Here is a 21,892-nt window from a genome sequence, read left to right on the forward strand (position 1 = left end):
AGAGCATTAACAACCTGATTGTGAGATGGAAAAGCATCATCAGAAAGAATGTAGACTATTTCATTTAATAAATGTTTTGTTTTGACAAATGACATTAATTTCTTGAGGACCTAATACAAAGGCTGGCAAGAAATCGATTGTTTCTGAGATTATCTTGAGCCTCAGTCTCAAATTATGGCAAGTAACTCGCTTTAAAAACACAAGAAATCTATAAAAGAACAATTTCTATTGTAGTTAGCTAAAGTGATAACTGAGTTTGTTATATAAAAAGTCCTTATATTTAGTTTATATTTAAGTCATATTCCAAAGCAAATGTGAAATATTTTGTGATTTACTAATTGTTAGACAGTTAAACTCATAATAAGCTCTTGTTATGCTTTACTTTACTTATAAAAAGTATAAGTAGTTTCACACAAAATATCCTGTTACAGCTTGTCATTTCTACTTCTTTCAGGCTAATTGCATTGATAAACTGCAGATAAACTAATTTTGATAAAGTACAGACATTATGTACGTAAATACTAACGTACTGGGATGAAGAGACCTTCTTTAATTGTTTTGGCTTTCTGAGACTGTCTTTACTTGATTAGTGCTCTACAATAGATGTGCTAATTCAAAAATACATCCGTCCTCCATCGCTTTAAAAGCTATGTAGAGACATCTTCACATATCGCGAATAATATTAACAGCAACATAAAATGCCTTGCAGCTCGCTGGCTCGTTTTGCCCTAATCGCTAGTTCGTTTGAACCATATCCCACCCAAAATGTGATCAAGTAAAAGAGTTGATAGGAGTCGTTTTACCAGTCTCGTGAGAGAGTTGCTTGTTGGTAACGTTTTAATGAGGGTCAAGCAGATTATCAGAACGTTTTAGTTTAAACCGCATTACGAAAACACTTCATCAAAAATGTTTTCATAGAATATTTTTTTCTTTATGTTTAACATAATGGAATTTGATCCTTGTGATGAAGCATAGAAATATGCTGATAAAATAAAACTTTTAAAAAACCTCTCATACGGTTACATGTGATAAACAAAACTCAACACCACATGCAATAAACCAAGCATGTGTCGGAACGTGCTTTCCAGAGCCAAACATAAAATCGCGTTACCAATCAGGTTGGCAATCTGCAGTCATAGCTCAGGTTTCGGGGGTATTCAGGTCATTTTTAACCGATGATATGCAGCTGTAAGATCAAATGGAATTTAAATACTGCATTTAACTATTTTTGAAGAGGTTTTCCATCCTAAGTATGGACTTTTTTTTCATTCTGCCATTTATTGGTAATATACACGCTTTTCTTTCGGTTTATGAGATACGAACAAATAAATTATCATTTATTACCCATAGATTTGTCTATCCCATAATATTCATGGTCAAACCTACCTGAATATTTTGTACAGTGTCTTAGACATATATTTTTAATAGCATAACGCTTGTATATTTTCCTACTATTGACCTGGAAGAAGAAAAAAATTATTTTGTTCGGTAAAAGTCACTATAACATGCGCGTACTATCTTTATATTCTTAGAGCCCTAAATATTAAATTTACTTAAATAAAGATATATTCAATCGATAATTACAACAACTAAACGGAAGAGGGCGTGAGAAAATTGTCGAAATATTTACAATGATAAATAATATTGATATATTATCAATAAATATTTGCATTTGTAATTATTGTTCGATTGTGCAATTCCTAATTCTTATCCAGCACACTTACACGCCAGATGTCATGCATGATGTATTAAATAAATGGAATCAAAGCTGGCATAAAAGTGCAGCTCTAATTTAGGTGCTCGTTGGTTGAGTTACTGTTTCTTATAAAGCACTTTCTATTAAAATCTCTAGATATTATTTCAAAGTTTTGGCTTAAACGCCGAAAGTTAGCGAAGCATTAAAAACACCAACAGGCCTAACATGTGCAATAAAAATCACGTAAACTATGGATGTATTTTTACACTTCTTTCAGTTTTTCTACTTTAGATTTCAAATCAGAAGTGCGTACAATTGTATTTCAGATTTATTTTTTGTTTCCCACAAGTCACTGCCTAGGAACTCTTTCATTCAAGGATGATGGCAAACAAAATTTACCTGAAACACTTTTTATGTATGAAAAAAAAACAATTTGAAAGATGACAAAAGTAAAAAGCTAGCGAAGCACTGGAAACCAATAGGGCTAACATTTATGATAAAAGCAAATAGAGTAAACAATGTCACTTTTGCGCAAGCTAATTTGAATTCCGAAATAGATAACTTAAGAGCAACCTGAAAATAATCTGTAAGCTACATTTCCAAAGCTTAACCCGTTTTCGGCGTTTAAATTGTAACCTCATCCAGTGGGACACCGTAAATCTGCGGATTTACAACGCTATAATCCGGGATTCGATTCCCCGCCGTGAACGAAGCAGATAGACCAATGTGGTGTTACTTTGAAATAAACAAACAATAAACTGTACCCTTGAAATTATTTTACTCTTGAAGAGCTATAGATTGAACAAAGCGCGTCGTCAGCGATGGATATGACGAATATAGTGTGATTGAAACACTATTCATTTACACACTTCTAGTTCTTGAAAACCCCTAAAGGACAAGATTATAATAGGCCTGACATAATGAAAAGGATAATTAATTATAATCATGCTTCGCCAGCTTGTAAAAGGCGTACACACCATAATAATTGTTATTGTAACAAATGACATATAAATAGTCTTATGACCACTACTATATTCGTTGTGTCCCAGCCGGCCTGAAGAGCCCTAGATTGCATGAATCGCGTCGTCGGCAATGGATAAAGCATGTTTGACCTAAAATAATGTCTTATGACTGTTTCAGATACATTGTCGTCTCTTATCGACCAGCCCAGCTAAACAGTTGTGGTATTAAATGAAATGCAGTGACTTATCGAAAACAAAGATAGAACTGAAATGTTATTTTTACAATTGTGACTAATCAAATTAAATACAGCCACCAGTAGTCAGCGGTAAGTTTACTGATTTACAAAGCTACAATCCGGTGTTCAATTCATTGCAGAGGACAGAGCGCAAATAGCCTATGTGTAGCTTTGCGCTAAAATCAGAAACAAACAAACATAATTAAATAAACTAGAGTACAAATTATGCGTGAAAAAGGCTGAAACGATATTACAAACATAATATAGTACAAATTATCTGTGAAGAAGGCTGAAACGATATTACAAACAGAATATAGTACAAATTATCTGTGAAAAAGGCTGAAACGATATTAGAAACAGAATATAAAATATTTTCTTATTACACCATAAGTGCCAACAATGAAGATGAAAAATAAACAAAGTTAAACTTGTAACTGTGTATTTGTATATTATTAATAAAGATGGTTGCTGGTTACGGTAAAACGAACAGCAACAAAACACCTCTTTTATTTACAGACAAATGTTGTAGGTACACATTGTACAACTCATTGCACGTTCAAATTGTAGCTTACTTGGAATCCACTTGGTTTGGTGGATGGCGTAAAGGATTATCTAATACTGAATAGTGTTGAGGATCAGTGGTTGTTTCGAGATTCTGATTCAAAATTGCATCTGATTCTGGATCGTCTTGTAAATAGGTCTGCTTATTGATATATTGACATTCACATTCCGTGTGGTTTATAAACAGCAGTTTGTCCACAGCTTTGTCTAATTCTACATATGTGCCTTGCTTTCCGACGCGAAGAGTCTGTAAGTATACATGGAACGTACACATATTATATCCTTATTATGCCTATTCAGTAAACCTACTGTTATGTTTAAAATATGTAAAATTATCGGAAGCCTAAAACTAAAAGGTTAAAACACTTATGTTTCTTCTTCATTTTTGTTTACAAAGCATTATATGGCATTAACAAGGATACGCTTTTCTCTGTCCCCAATTTTAACTGGATCCATTACTCCACCAAATAGGATGACACGGAGAATAAATTAAGTATGCTAAACAGATAGTCTCCCGCTGGGACAGGGGTAAGTCTACGAATTTACAAGGTTAAAATCAGGGATTCGATTCTCCTCGATGGACACAGCAGATAGCCTTATGTGGCTTTGCTATAAGAAAGCACGCACACACACTAACAGATAATGGAAGTTTACTATAACTTATAAAACATTCCTTGAGGAGCTATGCAGGTCATTTTTAGTAAACAATTCAACATATTATGTTCAGATCAGCCAAAGTCTAAAATGATGTTTAGTGTTGTTTTCTATGAATAAGTTGCACCGCAGTAAGTTATTAACTCAAGAATAGCCAAGATGAAGTATCATTTTTTTGGCAGCGCCTCATTTGATAGTTTCAAACCTAGAGATATCATTTAAATAATTATAATGCATTTTATTTAAGGACGGGCACCTTGTAGAAAACAGTGTTAGAGGTGTAGAGAATATAATAACCGAAAAATATTTTTTCACTTAGTTTTCTGTGGACAACTTTTGTAGATTTTCCTGAAATATAGTTTTATATGACAATTTATGTTAACCTAAGATTTCATTGAAGGAAGGACTTACGACCTGCATCCAACAATTAAAAGTATCATGGATTTGGTTTATATTTATTTTTATAAAAGTTGTGGTTCTTACTTGAATATTTATGGAACTGGTAAACAGCCGAAAATTATTCAGTTGGTATTATAAAAATAAATACGAGGATAATATGTACAAGTGTTTACAATCTTCTGAGTACGGAATGGTGAATATTTTTAACGGGCCCATCCTTTATTGATCTACCTACTTGATTAACCAAGCATTCCAATATACTATATACTGAAGACAATCACAAAATGTAGTCTAGCTTGATCTTTATGTAGTCTAGCTTGATCTTTATGTAGTCTAGCTTGATCTTTATGTAGTCTAACTTGATCTTTATGTAGTCTAAGTTGATCTTTATGTAGTCTAGCTTCATCGTTATTTAGTCTAGCTTGATATTTATGTAGTCTAGCTTGATCTTTATGTAGTCTAGCTTGATCTTTATGTAGTCTAAGTTGATCTTTATGTAGTCTAGCTTCATCGTTATTTAGTCTAGCTTGATCTTTATGTAGTCTAACTTGATCTTCATGTAGTCTAAGTTGATCTTTATGTAGTCTAGCTTGATCTGTATGTAGTCTAGCTTGATCTTTATGTAGTCTAACTTGATCTTTATGTAGTCTAAGTTGATCTTTATATAGTCTAGCTTGATCTTTATTTAGTCTAGCTTGACCTTTATGTAGTTTAGCTTGATTATTATGTAGTCTACCTTGATATTTATGTAGTCTAGCTTGATCTTTATTTAGTCTAGCTTGATCTTTATGTAGTCTAGCTTGATCTTTATGTAGTCTAACTTGATCTTTATGTAGTCTAAGTTGATCCTTATGTAGTCTAGCTTCATCGTTATTTAGTCTAGCTTGATATTTATGTAGTCTAGCTTGATCTTTATGTAGTCTAGCTTGATCTTTATTTAGTCTAGCCTGATCTTTATATAGTCTAGTTTGATCTTTATGTAGTCTAGCTTGATCTTTATTTAGTCTAGCTTGATCTTTATGTAGTCTAACTTGATCTTTATGTTCCTTGATTACATTTAGTATTAACTAGTTGCTTAACTGAAAAGTCACATTCATAGCTATGCTTGACTTACTTGAAGATAAAACGTAGTTATTGTTGAAGTGTGTCATTATTAAGTAGCTTGAAAAGGCTTGAAGTTGGAATGCGATCATATCAAGAGGGAAGTAAAGATAAAATTACGCCAAACAAACCGTATCATTCAACCAGATTACTCACCCAAGTAGTTTTGTCGGAACAATATACTAAGAACACTTCTAGACACTGTAACACTGCTTTTTGTTGATATTAAGGTAGGGTAGTCTTGAACTGCTTATATATGAGTATATCTTACCCATTCACTCTGAAATACTCAAAATAACGTACAAGCAAGTGGAGAACTCCCTTATAAGGCTTTTGTTATTTTTAACAAGTGTGTGTTAGTAACAATGTTAACTTAACGAAAATAACTGTTCTTTATATCAACATTTGTGAATGTGTACTTGCATAAAAATATAGGGTAACTTCTTGGACTTTTCTCGGGCCACACTTCATTCGATCATCACCACAGCACCCACTGTCTTCCGTACACCTGTGTAGAATAGTACACCTTGGAAGGTACTTCTTAGTGGGGTCCGGATAGTAGTCCTTAGTATCCACCACGAGGGGGCGAGGTGTTAGGCAAAGTGCTTTCTGCCTGATGTGGAGAAAGTGTTCGTTAGCCTGCCGGATGTCTTCTACATCTAGAGCAAATCAAAACTTTACTTCAGATCTTTTTACTACAGAAAAAAGTGCATCATGCTTTTTGTACTGTTTACATAGTGATTGAGCCTATTTTAATACCAGATATGTTAAACTTATATCAATAATTTTTCACTGAGCTCGAGACCACAAAGGTGTTTGCAAAATTGATTAATCGTTTTTTGCTAGACGTTCTCGGCATTAAAATATTATTTATTTTCTCTTAGAAACGCATATAACAAGCAGGTTGAAATCCATGTTAACTTCATATAGAGTAATAGAAAAAGTAATATATATATATATATATATATACTTTCAATAGTCAGTGAATGTTTGAGCTAGAAAGTTGAAAGTTAATCTTTAGGTACGAAAATCTAATAACAGCGCTGTTTAGTTAGGAACATCTGACATTCGTCAACAAAACTTAGCATTAAAAGTACTTCAAGAAAAACGATGTACACATTCTTAACGATCTGAATAGTAAATAAAAAACTATATACTTTTTTGTAATGAATTATAATAAACTTACTGAATATTTTGCACTCAGCGGGTGCCATGGCTATCTAATGTCTTTATGAAACTTGTGAAAACCAGCTCTGTGAACTCCTACACATTTCAAGAGGCAACATTAACCAGTCTTAAAGTCACACCAGAACTATTAATGCTTCAGGTTACTTGCGAATTTGAATCAAAACAGAAACTCTTATTATATACAGAATGAACAAAAACAAACAAACAAAACATCTGATTTAAATCACGTATAACTCATACTTGTTTTATGGATAATTTTCCAAATAGTATTCTATACAGATATTCCAAAACTTGCGCGAGAATGTTCCAGATAAAAAAATATCACTCCATTGCTGATTGTTACCATTATGTATATCGAAACTATACCTATTACGCCAGTTTCCACAATATTATACTACGGTAGCCACAAAATTGTTTGCTTGCGTTTCAGAGATAGGAACCTCGAACCTCTTTTACACTGAGCTTTGTAGTTGCTAGTCGAGCATTTTGCGAGATGCTTTTCCCTGTATAAATTGTTATTAATTTTATTGCAAGAACTTAGAAACCTTAACAGGATTGTATCTCTAATAAACTCCTCCAAATTAACTTAATTTCCGAACACAAAACATTTACTTCGATTTCTCCACACATCATATTTCTGAAAATCAATAACATTGATTGAAATACTTCTTTTGATAGTGTGTGGTTCACTACGTTACTAAATGCACATATATAAATAAGCACCTTTTGTTTTTAAACTATTTTCACAGGGTGCATATTTTAATAACAGAATAATAAATTATACGCTAATAAATAAGTTACGCAACATTTAATACTGATAAGCTTTATTCCTAAATTAATTGATAATTAATTAAAAATAACAATAGGGAATTAACCACCATCTACAAAATATGGGGCTCAAATGGAACCTGGGTTTTTCTCTTTTACGACTGAAATATAATCAAACTTAGATACCAAAAGTCTAATATTTACAGTAGCACAAGCTCGATTTGTTTGTTTGTTTGATGTTAAGCATATAGCTAAGTAATAGACTATCTGTGTTCTGCCCACCGGGGGTATCAAAACTCAGTTTTTAGCGTTATAAGCTCTAGAATCTACAGCTGAATCACTAGGGGCAGCACAAGCTTTACAACAAATTCGTAATTATCAGCGCTGGTATCGGATCGGATCCCTATTTTGCAAATGAGGGTTGGATTTAATGCAATAAGCAAAAATAAATTCGAAACATTTGCAAAAACGTATATTACTTACAATTTATAAAGTTTGGATATATTTTTTCAAACCAAATATCCTACGCTCTTACCATACTTAGAAACAAATTTCACAACAAAATCCACGTTTTATTTCTTTTCTTCTTTTTGTCCAAGCACGTCTTACTGTTGCACGCGAACTGGGATGTATAATAAACTTTTAGCATGTATATGTCTCGTGAAAAGTGTAGCAAGAAATAAAATAAATAACGTGAGTTGCATACTGTAGCAAATAATTACCATTAACCCTACAAAAAGACACTTTTTTGTGGTTGGTTAAAACAGAAGTAAACGTAGGTAATATAAAATTCAAGACAACGTTCTTTGCTACTTTAGGTCATATTTGAGCTGCTAAAGTATTGTCAACATTGAATCTCAACCAAAACACTAACAGAAAATGCTAAACTTTTAAATCAAGTTACAGCAACAAGCTTGGTGAAGATGTATCAAGTGAACCTACTAAAATGTGTTTTTAATTAATCTGAAAATTATTCAGAAACATACAAAAATAAACTAATCAGGTTGATAAACACTTAAAGATGTCCTAGAAGTTTCATAAATTTTAGTACATCGACAAGCCGAAGCAACAAAATTTTTACTGATACCGTGATAAATAGTGTGTGTAGTTCGTGATGTTTTCAACTTCACTGTCCTAATAAAGTCATCCAATTTCTTTCGTTAGCTATTTTGTGCAGTCAAATTGTGTCGTAAATGTTCACATCTCTGTAAACTATACATTGCTTTTATACTCTAACGATTATTTCGCATTGGAATCAATTATTTAATAGATAATAAGAATAGGCTATGAATTAGTTCACTTTACAAAACAGCAAGATCAGAACTACACTAAGCACATTATAAATAGAAAATCGTTAGCTAATTTCACGTGGAACTGTAAGATGAGCAAAATGTGGTGTGTGCGAATCACAACGTTTTATTAACCAGATGATCATTTAATTCCCATTCCTTAAGAAAAGTTTTTAACTAAAAAAAACTTCATAAGTAACAGTCTGGTCTAATGTATGTTGTGGTAGTCTGTACATGCATAACAATTTAAACTTTGTTTTATAGAGTTAGGTAACAGTCTGGTCTAATGGGTGTTGTGGTAGCGTAAACATGCATAAAAATTAGGTTAGGTGATAGTCTGGTCTAATGTGTGTTGTAATAGCGTGAACAAGCATAACAGTTTATACTTTGTTCTATAAAGTTAGGTAACAGTCTGGTTTAATAGGCGTTGTAGTAATGTGTAAATATATAACAGATTAAATATTGTTCTATAAGATGAGGTTAGTTTATAATCTGATCTAATGGGTGTTGTTGTAAGGTGTACATACATAACAGTATTTTGTATTATTTTCTAGAGAGTAAAGGGTCATTTTTCTAACTTTATTGTCATAATGTCTAAATCCCTCCAGAATGCACTACGATTTCTGAAAAGCAGCAAAAGGTACTAAAGTTGTTTGGTTTAGACTAATAGTCCTATACATCTGAATCAAACAAATTGCTCACATTCCACTACTATATGAGGCCTAGTTTTTAGTTACTTCGCTTTTCCAAGGCCTGAATTCGACTAAATTAGTCTGTTGCAGTGGAAGTACCGTTTGTTTGTCTGTTTGTTTTGTTCAATTTCGCGTAAAGCTACCCGAGGGCTATCTGCGCCTGCCTTCCCTAGACTAGAGAGAAGGCAGTTAGTCAACATCACTCACCGCCAATTCTTGGGCTACTCTTTTACCAACGAATAGTGTGATTGCCGTCAGATTATAACACCCCCACGGCAAAGAGGAGCATGTTCGGTGACGTGAATTTTGGTGAAGAAAATAACTTAAGAAAGAAATAACCAGGTATTAAAATTGTTAGCATATGTAAAAAAAAATGCTAAGAATGAATTATGCTAAGTACAGAATTAACATACAAAGATTTAAACTTTTGTATAAATTGAATAATCAAGCCTCAGTTTTTGTAGCTGTATAATAATGTAAATATCTTATAATACACTCAATGTAGTGAAAAATGTTTAAGATTGAACAATTAATTGAAAATCATAAACATAAGAAAAGAAAATAGCGCGATCATAAATAGTGTATAGGAAAATACAATTTATAGAATACAAATTTATATATCATAGAATCATTGGTTATGAGTAAAGCTACAAAAAAAAAAATTAAAGTTTTTATTTTACGTCAAAACGACAACAAATGATGAGTTTGGATCTTTGATAAGTGGTGTCCATACAGTACTGAGTGGTTGTTGGACATTGTTTTAGTTAATACCCACTAGTGGGCCACTATCTTGGGTTTGGATGGCAATAGCTTTTTTTTTTATTTCCGTTTGATGTTCTCGTCTGTGTATATTAGTTTTGCATTTACTAAGCCTTTATGTGGTCATTTTAGTGAGTGTAAAATGCCATAGCCAGGATATTTTTAGCACAGTTTTCAATGTCTAAGTCGTTCTCTGAACATTACTCGTAATGGGCGTTGTGGCTCTCCAATGTACTCTTTATTACACTCACGCCTAGCACTATAATCACGTTCTTTGTGAGAGGTTTGGAAACTGGAGATTATTACTTTCGTAAGACTGCTGCGTAGCACGAAATGACTTAAGAAGACAACGGCGATGTTAAGTTTATTCATTATTCTTCGAAGTTTTTGTCCGAGGCCTAGTACATAAGTGAAATAAAACTTTTTGAGGTTTTCAAAAAAAAACACCTTCAAAATCTTTCATAACAAACAACGACCCCGGCATGAACAATCATTATTTTAATAAAGTTAATAAACAACACGTCACACAAAATAAACTATTACAGATACACCAACATACACGATAATCTAAGTACACAGAAAAGACCAAGGTTCTAAAACATGCTTTGTCATAAGCCATATCACCAAAATACAACTTATAACAGCCATTAAACAAAAAAACAACAACAACAAAGCTCCAGGAGACGATGGTATACAGGCCATCGTCTCCTGAAAGGCACTCGGGTATTCTTTGACCACCTAATTGCGCTTTTCAAACTATCCCTTAAATCAGGGTGTGCCCCAGTCTCTTGAAAGCATGCAAATATTCTGACGTTCATTAAAGAAGGAAAACCAGCGAATAAACCAGAAAACTACCTAGGAATCAGCCTGATCAGCTGTTTAGACAAAATTTTAGAAGGAATTATAAGCAGTAGACTAAGCATCCACTTGGAAAACAACTCAAAATTACCTGAAGTTCAAAATGGTTTTAGGAAGTTTCGGCAAACGACTGACTATTTAGTCAGATTAACAGAAACCATAATCGAAAGCTTTAATAGAAATGAATGCACTGTCGCATGCTTTTTCGACATTGACAAAGAATTCGACAATTTATGGCATAACGGTCTTAGGTTCCGAATATATCCAATGAACCTACCGCGAGGAATTATTCATTGGTTATTTAACTTTTTGGACAATAGCAAATGTAGAATCAATGTGGAGAGTACTCAGAGTACTTTACTCCATAGGCGGGTGTTTTTCGGGGGGGAGTAATTAGCCTTATTTAATTCATCAAGTATGTAAGCGATATGCCACTTACAAACGCTAATTTCTGGTTTAGCTTGCAATTCGCAGGTGACTTTACAATCTGGAAGGGTTCTCCGACACCATCCATAGCTGCCACAAACCTACAATCCATGCTAAATCAAATAGTAGAATATTGTCAAACACAGAATTAAAATTAATGCTTTTAAAACACAAATAGCCACGTCCGCTAAATTTTTAGGTATCACATGTGATTAAAAATTAACTTGGCAAACCCATATCAACCAAATCCGAACCAAAATTTGGCGACGCACGAACTACGTCAGGAGTCTATCAGGAAACAACTCAGGAACAACAACACAGAACATGATTAAAATATACAAACAATACATATGACCAGTAGTCGAATATGCCAGTCTAGCGTGGATAAACATCTCACCAACACTTATCAAAAGGAAATGTCAACCAATACAAACCTCGATGCTCACAACAGCATATAAAGTTCCAAGAAGTATAAGTTCAACTTTTCTACACAGATACTCTAATCTACAGCCACTATACTATAGGCTCCTACATAGTTTAAATAACTGTTTTGAGAAAAAATCTAAACAAGAACGAACTACTGAGTTCTCTACATCGCTATACATGATGAAACTAAGCCTAAGTTCTTCTCTTCCATTAATATCTATTTTAAGTGTATCAACAGGCCACCTAGTGCTAGACTTTAAAAAGGATATTTATGTATAATACTCTCATAACGGACTACTTAAGTGAATGTGTCACAATATATGGAACTATTTGTCATGTGTATGACTATACGCGCCAAACTAAGAATGAATGACATGAATGGACATGACCTTGAGAGGGGTTGATGTATTCATAAAACTGTAAATGATACACAGTCCTTACATGCAATTGTCTGGTTTAGCAGATACAATGGTGTAAATATCGCTGTATGAAAGATCACACAACAACACAGGAGAGAGGAAGAGATATCCAATAGAACCTGACCCTCCCAAATTCTCACAATTATCTAGATCCCGATGCAGACAACGCGTGAGTTGTAGGTTATAGCGTTCTTCTGGAAAATATTTCAATATTTAAAGTCTAGAGTTGTTATTCTGTTGTATCTTAATTACTTTAGTTAGGATTAGCACTTTTAAGTTTTGTTACTAGAAGTACAACTAAACGTAAAATTACGACATTAGGCTTAACAGTACATGAGCCTTTTTTTTTCTTTACTGGATTTACATACATATTTAAAGAAGCTAGTGGTGAAGTTATACAATTTGCATGTAGAATTCGTTAGTTGGAGGAGACATTGGAGGTTAGTAGGGTAGAAGTAATGAATATAGAGAAGGGTAAACTGTGGGAACTGGCAACTGGCTTTAAAGAAGAAATTAAGCTTTTGCATGCGAAAGATACAGTAGCGCGGCTAATAATGACTTCCAGGAAGTTAAACACATTACCAATATTAGTAATAGAGCTAGTAGTAGTGGATTTAATCATAATGGCTTTATTAAGTAACATATTTCAGCCTTTGGCTTATTCAGCTGATGAACTTGAGGAGGGAAAGATAATAAAAGGGATATAGAATGGGAATAGAAACTTAAAAGGCATAATTATTATAGGAAATTATTTAATACGGCACGTGGATAGGATAGTCTGTGGAGTAAACAGGAATTAAAGATTTAGATTATGTTATCCAGAGGCAGAGGATATAACCGACAGAACAGGTGATTTAGTAAAGGATGCTAGCAGTAATGCACTCTTTGTAGTGCACATAGGGGCTAATGATGTAGAGAAGGGTAGGTCAGAGGAGCTAACTGTTATGTACAAGGTGATGATAAAGGTATTCAATAAAAAGGGCCATAATAACTTAATTATGTCAGGGATACTGTTAAGATTTAATTGGGATGAAGTTGTAGGTAAGTCACTAGGGCTAAATGCCAGGCTTAGGCTAATGTTTAAGGACGAGCAGGTTGGCTGGTTTGATTTGTGGGCTCAGATCAGCGGGAAACGGGAGCTTTTTAGAAAAGGTAGTTTAACTAATTCTAGACATTGGAGAGAACCAGAATAATGAAGAAAAAACAAGATGTAGAAATGGGTTTAGTGTGGAAAGAATGTAGTTTTAATGATAGGCTAAACAGTTATTATTGTAATGCTAGAAGCATAAGAAATAAAATGGGTGACTTTAGAATACTGGTTGAAACACAGGATTTTGATATAATGGGAATTATTGAAACCTGGCTAATTGTAGACAATTTTGATAGCAGGAATTTCTCTGAAATACAGGGTTATATGTTGTTAATAGGGATATAGTACTGAAAAAAAAGGGAAGGAGTGGCTTCATATGTAAAATGTGAGTTACATCCTGTTCACGTTGAGGATGTCAAGGCTAATAGCAATGAGGTTGAATGTATTTGGATTTCTGTTAGTGGTTATAAGGGAAGAAAGCTTTTAGTTGTAATTTGCTACAGACCACCTGATGAAAGTAATGAAAATCTCTACAGTGAGATAAATAATTCAACTGTGAATGAGATTCTAATTATGAGAAATTTTAATTTCAAACATATAGATTGGGAATTGTTAGAGTCAAATAATGAGAGAGCCGTTTTTTGAAACTGTTTAGAATGGTTTTCTTCAACATTACTTAGAGAATCTGCTGCAAACAATGATATTTTAGATTTATTTTTAACTTCTAATAAAGAAATAGTTAAGTTTCAAGTTTCAAAAAGTAAACTTTGAAGAACTGAAACAAGAATTATTTGTTCTAAATTTAGTAACTGAATTAGTTGGAGATACTGATCAAATGTAGACAAATTTTAAAAATAAGTTCTTAAATATTCAATATTGGCATGTTTTTGTAGGAAGAAAGGGTGGCTGCAAATGAAAAACCAGGTCAGCCCACAAATGGCATAGGGGATAAAATTAAAGAAACGCATTATGAATATAAAATATTTATATTGACTGCAACAATGGGAAATTTTGAGAATTATAAAAGATTAAGAGTTGGTCAAACGGAAAATCAGGAAATCAAAAAGTATATGAAAAATGTTTGGCTGAAAATGCAAAATTTAATATTAAGGATTTCTTCAAATACATTTAAGGGTAAGCAAAATGTTAGGATTGGAGTAGAGCCTTTGAGGGATGATACATGGAGGATAATATCTGATGATTTTTCTTCAATTTCTACTAATTAAGATTTAAGCAATATTCCTCACCCTGAACAGCTGCTAAAAGGAAACATGATTGAACAAAATAACCACATTAATTCTGAGCTTGTTAAGAAAAAACTGGGAAGTTTAAAGAATGATAAATCTCCTGGACCAGGTAATATTTACCCAAGGGTTTTGAAAGAGGTTAAGGACTGGATATGTAAGCCATAGGCTATTATATTTTTTCAGTCCTTGAAAAGTGGGCAGTTAACAAAAGATTGGATGTTGGCTAACGTTGCTCCTATTTTCGAGAGAATTGGTAAAAAATGTCCCTGTAATATAGATCTGTTTGTCTTAAATCAGTGATAGACAAAGTTTTGAAAGTCTGTTGAAAGATTCTTTACAATTTCATTTAACAAAGTTTACAATTGTGTAAGATAGTCAAAATGGTTTTACTATGGGAATATCTTGCCACTCTAATCTTTTGATAATCTTTAAAGATGTTTTCTGCTTATGTAGATGAGAATACGGCTGTGGAATTGGTGTATCTGGATTTTTCATAAGTGTTTGAAAAAGTGCCACAAACATAATTGTTAAAAAGTTATCTGTAGGTATAGGGAACGGGTTGGCTCATTGGTTAGAAAACTGAGTAGATGGAAGTAAGCAGAGGGTTATCAATGGAGTTCAGTCAACTTAGATTAATGTCGCAAGTGGGGTGCGTCAAGACTCATTGTTAGGACCTTTGCTCTTTTTGGTTTACATAAACCACAAAGATGAAGAAATGGTCAATATATTATTTAAATTTGCTGATGACATTAAAGTTCTGAGTGTTGCTGGCTGTGAGTATGTTGCTACTGCTTTAATGAAGGACTTGGATTATATGGTGAGTTGGGTGAATAAATGGCAGATGACTTTTAATAATAATAAATGCAAACTAATGCGTGTGGGATATCACAATTCGAATTATAAGTATAATTTTGATGGAAATAACCTTAACAGGGTTATGGCAGAAAAAAGATCTTGGTATTCTGCTTTGTCAATCTCTTAAGTCGTCTAAGCAATATGCTGTTACAAGTGGTAGGGCAAATGTAATTTTTAGTTTGTATATACAGAAATATTGAATCCAAGTCATTAATTAGCCCTCATTTGAAGTACTGTATTCATTCTTGGGTTCCTTATTCTAGAAGGAACATTTAATTTTTGGAAAGGGTTCAAAGGAGGGCTACTAGGATGAAACCTGGGATGGAAAGGTTGTCATACGAGGATACGTTAAATATCTGAACTTTTCTCTTGAAAAACGAAGAATTAGAGGAGATATGATTGAGGTGTTTAAGATTGTTAAGGGAATTAATAGTGTTATGACTCATCTTTTTTCGTATTTAATGGTGAGAATGGTAAGTCTAAAAGTCATCTTCAGCTAAGGCAGCTTTATTTTTCTAACAATTTAGTTGGCTTTTGGAAAGAGTTTCCTTCAGATTTGGTAGATGCAATTAATTTAAGGAAGTTTAAGGGAAAGCTTGATAACTATCTGAATGATAAAGGCTGGCTTTGAGTAGTTTAGTGCTTAGTATAAGTTAGTAGACAGGACGGCCTAGACGGACCAAAATGTCTCTTGTTGTTCTGTAGTGTTATGTTAATGTATCTTCATTGGCTCAATAATTTACTATTACAGCTTCGTCAGGAGCTATCGGTAACCTACAAGTTCGTTAATCCAGTTGAAACTAAATTGGGACACTGTCATCAACGAAATATTAAGTCTATAAAGATCCATTCTGGGGGTACAGGTCGATATTGTATTTACACTGATAGAAATTACAAGTTGTTTTTATTCCCCCAAAAACTAATTTATGTATTTGTTAAACACTGAAAACTTAAGTGATTATTTTGAATTCCTTATACATTAAGATAATCGTTTTCTTACAGCACCTTTACTTCACTGTGTCTTTATGTATCAACGTTTCTGTTGATCTACACTTGGTGTACATTTCTATGCAAAAGTATCTTTTAAACTAACAAACGCACCATTATTTTCAACGTTTGATTTTATAGTAACTGACCTAAAGCCAATTCCTGTTATATTTGTCGTTCGCTTCTTCAAAATAAGTTGCTTAACAAATTTCCTGTTTATCAAACTATACACACAGAGAACTTCAACATGGTTTATCTACCGACTTGAAACTTTTTTAATCTATGCTTATTTATTTTATACTTTTTATAACTTACTTTGTTGAGCACTGTGATCAATAGTAACACGTCGGAAACTATTGGATTCATAATTTTTCTTTAGATGACTCATTCCCTTTTTATCAAAGAAGTGCTGGTAAAACTGTTTGTATGAAGTCAACAGTTCTGACTCGGCCAGTTTTGAAAGTTGGGGTTGTGCTTCTTTGAAAAAATTCCCACGTGGATAGTCCTAAACGATGAAAAAGCCACCTTTTGATCCTCTTGAATACAACATATATTTTAAAGCTACTACAACATATCGAGTCTCTTAAGCTGGTAAAACTCACACTAACATAAAAAGAAATTACATTGAAATTAATGACATAACATTCGTAGGTTTGGAAATTATTTTAATCCGTGGTGATTTTGCCTTCACTTATTTGCAATATTATCATTAAGAAAATGATGGAAGAACACTGCGACTGAAGAATGTTATGAGTTATTCGTAAAAAAAATGTTTTTAATAATATACTTTAAATTTATTCTTAGTTCTTTGTTTCCTAAGGTTCAATCTTACCAGATTAAAGTGTTTATATTAGTTTTAGGCATGAATGTGCAGGCCACTCTTGTACAACAATACATCATGTTGATGTAAATGTTGATTATTATGTTTTACAAACGTGGGTGATAGTCAGACCGGTCGTAGCCTAATGGTTAGGGCACGGGTTGTGAATTGAAGGATCCAAGGTTTGATAAATGACGCTAGTTAACAAACTGCGCATTTTCAACTGTTTTTGTATTATAGAAGTGACAGTTATTCCTGTTATTCGACTCAAAAAGCCATGCTAAGAACTTGTGACGGCGTGTACTGCTGATTCGCTCCCTTCACTCTGGCGACAGCTATACCTGTACCTAGGGGTCTCTGACCAGGACGTTTAACTAGACCACGTGGGCGTAAGGTGTCATTTGATGTATTTGGTGAAAAATACTCATTGATAATATTAACCTAATCGAGACATTATGTCAAACTTCAATAAATATTGTTAAGCCAACTAATTTAGCTAAACAAGACACACTTCAACCTAAGCAGTGACTAACTAGAAAGCTCAGACAACAAGTTTCGCGAGAAAGGCTTAACGGTAACAATGTTGACATTTCATTCTCTATCTCAAAAAGTTAGCTGGTGAAGACAGATTTCAGTTCACGTTAAAAAAGTATAAATTTACACAATAATTTTGATGAATTAAAGATTCTTTATACCAATGATTTTGTTACAATTTAACTATTTTTATTTCTCAAACAAATCTGATAATATTCATCAACCCCAACATTTGGCGCTAGGAGAGAATATGACAATTACAATTCCGTGAAATTTTATAGAAATTAAATACATTTTGCTAGCTAACAAAGCTAGCTCACATTGTTATAATTATAGAGAAGTATTGGAAGTGTTTGACAACATGAAGAGTACAAAAGTTGTAGAACTCACACATGAACAGTATATAACAACTCGGGCATGTAGAGGTGTTGGAGGGAACAGCTATTAATTTTGAATAAATTATCTAAAAATAAATAAGAAATGAACACTAATAAGCATATTACTGTGGAAGTTGAGGTCGCTACGACTTGCACTGTTTAAATTAATACATGCTTTAAAAATATTATAAGGTTTGTTTGTTTGTAATTAAGCACAAAGCTACACAATGGGCTATCTGTGCTCTGCCTATCACGGGTATCGAAACCCGGTTTCTAGCGTTGTAAGTCCGCAGACATACCGCTGTGCTACTGGGGAGGATATTATAAGTTTTTTTATCTTAAATGATAATGCACATGTTTACCGTTAACGTAAATAATAATAATAATCTTGAAACAGTAAACTATTTCACTCTATTCTTATTCACGTTCTGAGAAGAATCAATCAAAGTTTGGTTTTAATGGTAAGAATATTTGAAAATACTTTCAGATATAAATTGTATTTTTTTTTAGTTTACTCTTGCAAAGAGTTTTGGAATGATCTGTTTTATTGAGTACAACAATCTCACTTTTAAAGGTCTTATTATAATGCAGGATGGGCAATAATTATGTATCCATTTGTTTGCTACTCCAATACGACCGTTATGCCTTCATTTATTCTTTGTTGCCTCGAACTGCATAAAATATTAACAGGCGTAGTTTGTTTGTTTTGTTGTTAAGTACAAAATGAACTATGTGTGATCTGCCCACCGCGGGTGTAGAAACCGATTTTTAGAGCTATAGTCTCTCAGACTTGCCGCTGGGCCACCAGGGGGCCAGAAGAAGAGAGAAGCAAGTTGTTCGTCTTTTGCACTTATGTATAAAAAGCTTGCATCTTCAATAAAGTATACTTTTAAAGAAGCCGTGAAGAATTTTCAGCACAGACTGGATAATAAACGAAGAACTGGGTAAGTTCTTGATTTCACACCTACAGATATGCTAGAAGCTGAGAAATGAACTTATAAATCAAAAGGCTGTCATGGTGCAGAACTATTAATAAACGAAAAAAGAAAGTTATTTCTCATTAAGTCAGACCCTGTATTTACTGCGAGAATTCGTCGAATAACTATACTTTTTGTTGTTTTGTTACGCTCTCAACAATAATGATGTGTAGAAAAAGTTATTTTATTTAGTTATTAAACAACAGCATGTAAATACATGGAAACTTTGTCATATTAAAAAGGCTTATGGACGTTAAAATTGCTATTTTACTAAGAGATACAGATTGCAAAAGTACTATTGCTTCAGAAGCCTGAAGAAACCCTTTATATAACGATAAATAAGTTAGATACAAAATAGCTGATAACCCTGACAAGTAGACCACATGGTCGTCTATCATACACTTTTCAAGAATTTCAACCAAACAACCACAAGTGCTTGATATTTTCAGTTGTAATGTATCAAACAAAAAAATACTTAAAGTAGTAAAGAAAAATAAAGTCAAATGAAAGGTGGAATATTCAGAAGATGTGCTGAAGATTACCCAGAAGAGCTTCGGAAGTGTAATTAACAGACACATCAAAATACCTGCTCAACTAAGACTTGTTGAAGATTACCAAAAAAAAAAGCCTCGAAAGTTTAACTAACATACATCAAAATACATATCCAAAATAGTGAAATGATCGTGAAATCTGACCTTGACTTACTCGTTGAATCAGAGCTATACTAATTATATGGACTGAATCTCATGAATTGTAACAAAATACATTATACAAGGAATTTCAAACAACATCCTTACAATGGATGAAGCAACTTGATCAAAGACATTTGAAAATAATTTACTATTGTTATAATTAGGAAGAGCATTATAAGTTTGAGAGTAACCAAGAAAAATGAGACTATAGGCCCCAAAACAAAAGTGTACATAATTATTCCCAGTACAACTATGGAAATATTAGTATATTCTAAAATATGTCCTGATGTGAAGATGGTTATGTGTTTCTTGAACGTCAAACGTATCCCAAAGAAATTCAGGGTGAGCTTGGAATGATACAAATTGAAATACAACATATATTTACAGTCAGTTAAAGCATTCTAATAGCTTTAAGATCACCTTTACGATAATCAGGTAAGTAGTTCAATGTTGGGTACATTACCAACCTGTTTAAAAGCAAACAAGGAAGATGAAGACTATCTTGAGGGTCAATAACTACCTATAACTCAATACAGACAATGATTCATGACTCATAGTGACAAATTTCCGTAAACAATGGGAATATGCAAGAGCCCATAAACTTTCCTTCACCTCTATAATCTTGAAACATCTAAACATCTTGTTTGAAATGTCACTCGAGGGTACACCTGGAAAGATTCTACATGTTGGATTCCGCCAATCTGTAAAAAATATATATAAAAAACATTTGTATTTAACTTACTGCTTTAGATATGGAAGAAAATAAATACAGCACCACAACAGAACTACTGGATAGAGCAGCAGTTGATGTCTTACGTTTACTACGCAATCGAAAGTTGTAAAAATACGCAATTGAAGTGATGAATTCTGTTTTACAAGGTGACCAGAAAAACACACTTAGCAAAACCAAAACGTTAAAACATTAGTAGGTGTGCTATATCACTGATAGTATAGCGAGATATGAAGTACTATGTATTCTGCTCAAGGAAAGGACGTAAAAACAGTGATGTGTAAAATCTCGGAAATTAACATACACAGTAAGCAATATTTCTTTAAACAAAAATGTAGGTAAATACAACAGATATTTGCGAAATAATAAAAGTTTACCCTTAACTGATCGTACATACTGGCTTAAAAGCGATTTATTCAAAATTTCATCCCACAAAGAAGAAGCCTTATAATATCCAGGTTTAGAAGAATATTAATATAAAGTAGGTAGGTATTATTTGATTGTTATTTTGATTAGGTGTTGAAAGTTTGGCCAATAAAGGTTGCCTTGTGATGCTAATTTTTGATGTAGTATATGGAGACGGAAAAACTAATAACAGTTGTCAAATAGATATCATTGGCGGAAGTTCGAAAATGTTTGATATACAACTTTAGAATTCGTGGTCAGGATTCAAAATAAGTAAAGATTTCAGGCAACGAGCTATTTAAGCAGCAGTGTTTGTTTTCCATTCCATATTTGAGTATGGTAAGAATTTCAATTAGACCGAGATAAGTTAGGAAAATCATTGTTCTTAGTTCTTGGTTCTGTTGAACACATTGGTAAATTTTAAGACCGTGAAGAAATATAAATTGAATCACGGTTGTGCTGGATTGTAAAAATTCCACACAATGATAATATGATAATTATAATAAGGTACCTATGTCTGTCTCTTTAAGTGTTCGTAATAAGCTTGCCAACTACAATACACTAGAGTGAAAAGCTTGCTACAGGAAATATCACTTTAACCTATATCACTGATGTAATATATTAAACACACAACCAAATAATGAATACTGATCCGATATAATGGATATACAAAAAACTGATGTAATATATTAAACACATAACAAGGAATGAATACAGATCCGATATAATGGATATACAAAAAAC

At 33.1% G+C, this 21,892-nt stretch overlaps 1 protein-coding gene across 1 annotated transcript in view; it reads right to left on the reverse strand.

Annotated features, from left to right (window-relative positions):
* The window catches only part of LOC106457213, a 53,521-nt gene that overhangs the window by 3,425 nt on the left and 28,204 nt on the right, over positions 1-21,892 (reverse strand). Inside the window, exons 2-4 of the mRNA XM_022383048.1 lie at positions 16,929-17,118; positions 6,033-6,268; positions 3,467-3,702 (exon numbers count right to left, since the gene is read on the reverse strand). Coding sequence (XP_022238756.1) covers positions 3,467-3,702; positions 6,033-6,268; positions 16,929-17,118 — 662 coding nt within the window. The remainder of the gene's footprint in view (positions 1-3,466; positions 3,703-6,032; positions 6,269-16,928; positions 17,119-21,892) is intronic.

The sequence above is a fragment of the Limulus polyphemus genome, unplaced genomic scaffold, assembly GCF_000517525.1.
Source record: "Limulus polyphemus unplaced genomic scaffold, Limulus_polyphemus-2.1.2 Scaffold304, whole genome shotgun sequence".
NCBI lineage: Eukaryota > Metazoa > Arthropoda > Merostomata > Xiphosura > Limulidae > Limulus > Limulus polyphemus.